We start from the raw sequence: 7500 nt of genomic DNA on the forward strand, positions 1-7500 counted from the left end.
GTGTAAATGTGATGACATCAACAACAAAGAGTGTGACTGGAATATTGTTCTTTAACTGTAAGTACAGCTTCTTTAGATTGTGGAATCATTTTGTACATGAAACTGACCAAAATCAAGCAAAGTGAAGAGACCTATGATCCATCCATTGGATTAAAAAGATTTTTTTTTTCCCCCCACATACCCACTGTGACCGGATGTGGTGTTTGTTGGGCAGAAATCAGAAACAACCTCTGAAAAAACATTAGCTGAAGTTGTGTATTTGCTGACAGTGTGGTGAAGAAGCCAGTGGATGAGAAGGAAGTATTAAACCACCAGGAAGACTCTTTCAATCCTCAGGTGTGTTTTCCTTTGGTGTTGCCAGCGTAAAAAAGTGCCATAATAGATTTTTTTCCCATTAAGCTTAACAGAGTAATTCTATATTCAAAACTTGTCACTGGAGGAAAAAAAGGCTTGATGAATCACTTCTGAAGGCTACAACTGCTGATCACCAGAAAAAAAAGTCAAGAAAGAGTAGATGGTCTCGAATCATACTTTATACAACTATGGAATAAATAAATAAAATGAATGAAGTATAACACAAATACCAGTAAAGTGATTATGAAATGTAATTTTGATTCTTTCTCAACAGACCTCAAAACGCTGCATACAAAACACAAAAATGAAAGAAAGAAAAAATCTAACTACAGAAATGAAACTTGATTAAACAGATTTAATGGGATTGATCACTGGTAACAGACAAGACTGACTACTCTTTCTTTACATGAAACAAATGATTGAGGTACACTTAATGAATACCCAAAACTTTCTTTAACATGCTACATAAAAAGGTGGGGTTGAAATAGTAAACCAGCAATTAATTTTAAATCATTATCATAAATGTGTATTAGTGTATGTGGGTGTGTGGGTGGCAAATTCCTTCAAATATCTACAGGCGCAAGACTTTCATCAAGGAAATAAATTTGCTGCCTGCATGTCGCTGGAAGATACGAATAAACACTGCTCATGCATATTAGGTTCTGTTTCTCAGAGAAGACAAAGTCAAGTTATAAAATCAGATATCTAAGAGTTATTTGTACCATCCACTCTCAAAGACAACAGTGGATTATGTTTAAACTTTAATCAGTCTGAATAAAAAGAAACTTCCCTTTCTTACATTGGTTGCATTGTATGTCAAATATATTCTTCTTGCTGTCTTCTACTTACCTATGATAATAAGCAAGTCTTTCAAGGACACATTCAGGCACTGAGACAACCACACACATCTTAATACAAAATCATGCAAATGTTCTTACACTTCCAAACCTTTTACACAGAGAGCCTGATTTGAATATTTCAGATAGTCAAAGTGAAACAAAACTTGCAAGTGAATACACACATGAATAACAAGAAGACAATAAAAGAAATAAACAGTAGGGGGGAAAAAAGAGAAGAAAAAAAATAAAAACAACAAATTCATTCACTCAACTTTAATCGTACCTGCCAGCGAAAGTCAAGTTTGGGATTACTATTTGTTTCCAGTGATCTGCAAGCCCAAGATCCAGAACATCTCTTTCACTGTAAGGGTGAAACTGACAGTCTTTTACATGGACACATTTTGCCAACCTCCAGAAAGATGGTGCTCTGGTTCCTTCAGAGGAAACTTATCAAACTTGGAACTTACAAGACAATCTGTGCACAGTGCTCCTAAAGTGAAGGAAAATTAAAATTTATCATTTTCTTCAAGCTTTAAATGATGGGTTGGGACTATTTTGTCAGCAAATTATCTATGGCACATTCACAACACACTTCCCAAAGGGGAAAAAAAGTCCAAGCATTAATGATTACAAACTGCACAAGCCTAAGAAGCAAAAAACAGATTTACAATAACTTACAATAACAACGAAGTCCAACTTCATCTTCAATATATATATATGTATATATATATCTTAAGGCTCACTTGGTTCCCTTATGATCCTCTTTATGGAGTTTAAGAGTCCATCTAAGAGAGTTCTTACCAGTTGCTGCTGCTGCTTGCGATCTGAGCCTAGACCACTGGTAGACTATGCTAATTCTCACACCTCATACTTGCCATCACTGACACAGGTCCAAGTTTTCTTCTGTCAACTGCAGGGTCAGTAATGTCATTTGAATTCATTACAGCACCATATGGAGATGCTGCTAATCCTTGCTAGGTACTTACGAATTTGGAGTTCAGAGTACCACATGATCCATCAAAGCTCAATGTGAAGAGCATAAATACTATGTATTCATATTTACCCACAAATGACTACGCAACTGGCTTGGCCTATTGCATTTTTCATACACTAGGGGAAAATATGTTTAAAAAATAATTTACCACAAAAATCTAAATGAGTAACTACTGCAAAAACCGTATGTCTAAAAGATTTGAAACTGATGTTTTGCAGTGTGTAATATTCTTCACATATCCCCCCGTCAGTTGTGTGGCCACTCACAGGTTGTCATGAATGAACATTCCATCAATGGCAGTGTATCTAATGAGTCAAACAAAGTGGTTCCTTAAATGTGAGGTTCCTTCGTTGAAGTTTACAAGTTTTTAAAACTGGTGAATTAACAACTACACTTATAAATCTATATAGATAAGCCAACCATAACCATCTGAGTGCAATAATAAAAAGGCCCAAATACTCCTACATACAGCAAGAGGGAGGCAGCTACCAATTAAAGACTGGCTATTAAGTGACTTGATCAAACACTGACTTGACGCTAGATCAATTACTGGCTTCTCTGTTAGAATAACTTTGAAGTCAGAATCCAGTTTCCTGTTTTGAGATTGGTCATATTCCAAAAAGTTACTAATCATTTTTAAAAATGAAGTTCAAATCCTTCTGATATTGGCCAAACTCAGAATTGATGACCAAGTCATTTATAAGAATAACAAGTATCCTTTGCCAGTTATCTAATTCTTTTCTGAATCAAAGATAAGAAGTAGCAATGCCATCATTCTGGGAGGATAATATCTGATGAATCTCTAAAGAAATGTATAACAGCAGAATTCCCTCATGCTGTATGCATAAATTCTTCTTTCCCATGGCACAGGAATTAAGTCTGCATTGCATACAGCTGGGGAAACTGAAATAAAGATGCAGAGCATGGAGAATTACCATCTCCTATCCACTAACAGCATTCCTTTTTCAAACAATCTTGATAGGTCTTCATGTTTTCAAAACAATCTCCTTTTTTCAGGTGATATTTGTTTTATCACATTATCCCTATACATACTACTGTATCTATGCATGAATCTTCTTTCATCTTGATATGCCAGACTTTCAAATTCATTAATTTCATGTCAACATTTAACAAATTTCTTACACATTACTCTCACTAACACACATAAACTGCATACATTCTTGTATTCCAAACATACACACAAATACAGGGTTTATTCATGTGATTTAACAAAATCTTTAATCTTATGTGTTACACACAAATAACTGCAGCTTTTGCTGTTAAAGGATACCACAAACTCTGACCATAATCAGATTTTCTGTTTCAGGGTAAAATCACTATATATTCACCAGGACCATTATCAGTGGGATCATAGACTCTGAACCTTAATTTCCACATGGCTCATTTTCCCAGCAATGACAATTAAAAATATCCTCTATGGAAAGACTTTGTAAGGTCCACGAATGTCTATCTGACCACTCTGTTTCTGCTGGTGCCCAGAGTTGGCAGATGAAATAGAAACCTGATGCACACCCTAAAGTTGCCGTCTCTGCTGATATGCGGGGCGTAAACAGGTCTTCAATGGGAGTCCTGTCTTCCATCAAATCTGAAATCTTCAACTCCCTTGGGCCCCATAAGACATTCTGTGCTATAGGCTTGAACAGCTGAAGCTTGACGGCTACAGAATGTAATTGATATACACTAGTTTCAAAAAAGTATGAAAAATCACTCACAACTGAAAACTGCTGTGGTTTGTTTTGCATTATATTATCCTTCACTGAAGAATAATAATAATCCACATTAATATTACTTCTTTACAGGTTTGTACCAGTGTGTGCTTACATCTCCCCAGCACTGCAGTAACTTGGCCTATTAGCAAGGAAGAGAAGAGTGCACAGCCTAGGAAGAGAATATAGAGAAGATATCAGACGGAAGACCTTGCAGGAAGATGGGGGTGCAAGAAAGGAGGTGAGTGAATTTTGTTTTAAAGACAGATAATACCATTAAAAGAGTCACTAATCAAATGATCAAATTATGACAATATAAGATATAAATCAAAGGATATATGATTTATGAGCACAAGCAAAAAGGTGTGATCACAGAAAAAAGTGAGCTATTAAAGCTCAACTATGAAAAAAGAAAAGAGTGAGTATAAAGGCTGAGTACACTTGTTTGAAAAATGGCAACACGGTGGAATGGGACACAGTGGGGCAAAGAAATTGGGTTTGTATTGGCTGACGAAGTGAGACACGACAAACTGGTTTTGGCCAATCGCCAACCACATTTGGTAGCGTTCATGGCCAATGAGAACACAACACACTAGGCACCCAATGATGCCACACAGTTGGGTGTTTCTAGCTGCTTGTTGATGCCATTGGGGACATTGGGGAGACTGGAGTACGTCCATCTCGCAAGCACCCATTTATGGTTACAACAATCTTCCTAGGACCAGCATCATTCCTATGTTCACATAACCATATACCCTGCAATGAGAAAGAGGTTGTGAAAGAGCATGATGATTAATACTTTCTCACTATGCATAATCACTCAACATAATGGAAGTCAGGTAATAAACTATACTGCATGTTTTAACCTATCTCTTAACCCAAAGGTAACATGACATGATATCAAGTCTTCACAAATAATCACACATATTGGGTGACATCTTATCACATTATAACTCTAGATCTTGATACCTAGAATGAGACTTTGTGTAAACTACTGTCAGGTGGACAATTGCCATTTTTTCCTATATCAAAATATTTTCCTTATCCAGTTACTAGATTTTAAAAAATTGATTTTCTAATCATTGAGTAATTGTAAGTAGAAGTTAACATAAATCAACATCTGTATATAACTGCATGATTTTCATTGCTATTTTATTTGTGTATGTTTACATACAATGTATATATGTATGTATATATGTATGTATGTATGTATGTATGTATGTATGTATGTATGTATGTATGTATGTATGTATGCATGTATGTATGTGTATGTATGTGTATGTATGTATGTGTATGTATGTAATGTGTATGCGTGTGTTTGTATGTGTGTATGTGTGTATGTATATATGTATGTGTATATGTATGTGTATGTGTACACGTGCATGGGTGATCATGTGTATGTGTGAAAGTGTAACTACAAATAAACCAACAAACAAAGACAAACACAAATATAAATGAACCGCAAGTCCTGCACAGTATGAAGGTTGATACACCAACCTACCTGCCAAGTTCCCAGGTTGAGTTTGCCTTCTGAAACTGGTAGTGTAAGAGAGGAACCTATGAAACAGGCCTTGACGTGGGCTGGCTGTAAAGGGACGAGGACAAGAAGGAGAGGAAACATAAACTGTTAGTAACATGATAGTGGCATTGGGAGACATTACTGTGTTTAATAAAAACTGATATACTTGACATATTTGTCTACTGTACATTTATCAAATGAACGTATTCTAACATAATCAAAGTATTTATAGGCAGTGCAAAAAATATCTAAATTTATCTATATTCCTTGGTTTGGCTTTTACACAAGAGAAAATGCTGACAAGATAGTTTAAATTTAGTTTACTGTGAGTTGAAGGTTAAGGTTATTATTTGTTCAGAGTATTGCATAACAGTAGAAAGAACAGTTTGGTGATTAATATGTGATAATTAGTTCTCTAAGAAATGTTTAAATGAAGAATATGACTATGAGGAAAAGTAATGAAAAAAGATTGAAAATGGAGAAACGTTTCAAAATTGTCCTCTATTCTGCGTGAAAATGACAAGAACACGGTAGCCTTTCTCTTTCAGGTCTCCTTCCCATCTTGGAGAGAGAGAGAGAGTGAGAGAGGGAAAAAAAAAAAAAAAAAAAAAAAAAAAAAGAGAGAGAGAAAAAAAAAAAAAAAAAAGTCTAAAAATACTCAATATGAAGAAAACTTATCAACTGCAGGTAAGAATAACAATAATAATGATAATAAAAAAAAACAGAAAAATACTCCTGCAATATATCAACAACTAAAACTGTCTACTTCTAATATACTATGTCTACTTAAAAATCCCAGAGGCATTATTAATTGGGGGCCACATTTCAATACCATTTAGTCATGCTCAGTGTGCAGTCAGTAATCCATGGTGGCTGGATCAGCTATTCTGTACCCTTTTAAGAGCAAATACAATACATGATACATTATAAATATCTACTACATTTTTCAGAATACCGCATTTCAATCTATTAGCAGATTCATTCCTTGCTATTCTCAGGCTAATATTGAAAAGGTTTCAAATGGCTGATTTTACCACAACTGAAACAGATTGGGGAAGTAAGTTGGGGGTGAAAGGAAAGGCAAACATCAAACTTGAACCTCTGTTTATATGGTAAATTTCATAATAAATGTCTTCCCCAGGCTTTTTGCTGCTATGTTAATGCCTCAATGAGACATTTAAAAAAATAAAATAGATAACTTTCATATTCAGTTACATAACCATATATTGAAAATGTCACAAACTTTTCCTTATCATACTGTAAGAAGAATACAGTAATACTTCAATTTATGTAAACATCTTAATTATCAAGAATAAAATACCCGACAAACAATAAACAACAAATACAATGATCTATGGAAAAAGTCGCTGTATGTTTTTAGAGTGAAGAACATTGAGCAGCTAAATGAAAGTAAACAAGACACAACTCCTGATAATTTACCGGCTTCATTCATTTCCATTCATCAAAGACACAATCAATTGAAACATTCAAGCCACACATACCACACATACTACTTGATTTTTCCCTTAGAAACAGCACATGTATTAGAATGAGATCTCTCTGCATTATCTAGTTAAACCGGGAATTTGCACTCTGTGTTACCAAGTCATCCTGGTAGAGAGCTGCATTTTGTTTTACAAAAACACGGATATATTCACATTTTTTTGTCTTCTTTTGCTTAAATCAAACTTTTGTCTTCCATTCAAGGAAAACTCAAGAAAACTTTTGAAATGTAATATTAGGTAATTCCAAAGCTTGTTGATCTGCCTTTTTTTTTTTGGTTTATCAAAGATAGTAAAGGAGAAGTAATTGCTAACAAAACACAGGAATTTGCAGCCCTCCAGGATATTGCACTTGCAAATGTTGAGCCCTGGACACAGGTGAGCCTGTGGATGGCCCTTCAATTACATGTTCTTTAGTTCTAAAAAGTCCATTTCAAATCTATATGACCACATAGATTTGAAAGGATCTGAAATTTGGCCTTCAGCATACTAACAAGTGAGATTTCCCTTTCATGTCGCAGTGCAAGTGTTATATTTGTTGAACTTAGTTCAGACTTTGGTATTA

General features: G+C 34.9%; 1 protein-coding gene across 3 annotated transcripts in view; it reads right to left on the bottom strand.

Moving 5' to 3' along the window:
* The window catches only part of LOC125035254 (UPF0047 protein YjbQ-like), a 35554-nt gene that overhangs the window by 3891 nt on the left and 24163 nt on the right, over positions 1–7500 (bottom strand). For 2 of the 3 annotated variants that reach the window (XR_007115751.1, XR_007115750.1), the window contains exons 4-5: positions 5416–5499; positions 1477–4670 (exon numbers count right to left, since the gene is read on the bottom strand). Coding sequence is in view for 1 of the 3 variants with exons in the window: in XM_047627523.1 (XP_047483479.1) it covers positions 4542–4670; positions 5416–5499 (213 nt within the window). In the remaining 2 variants the exon portion in view is untranslated. Of the gene's footprint in view, positions 1–136; positions 4671–5415; positions 5500–7500 lie in introns of those variants that run through there. The other variant, XM_047627523.1, reaches the window with a different exon arrangement.

Source organism: Penaeus chinensis, chromosome 19 (genome assembly GCF_019202785.1).
Source record: "Penaeus chinensis breed Huanghai No. 1 chromosome 19, ASM1920278v2, whole genome shotgun sequence".
Lineage (NCBI taxonomy): Eukaryota > Metazoa > Arthropoda > Malacostraca > Decapoda > Penaeidae > Penaeus > Penaeus chinensis.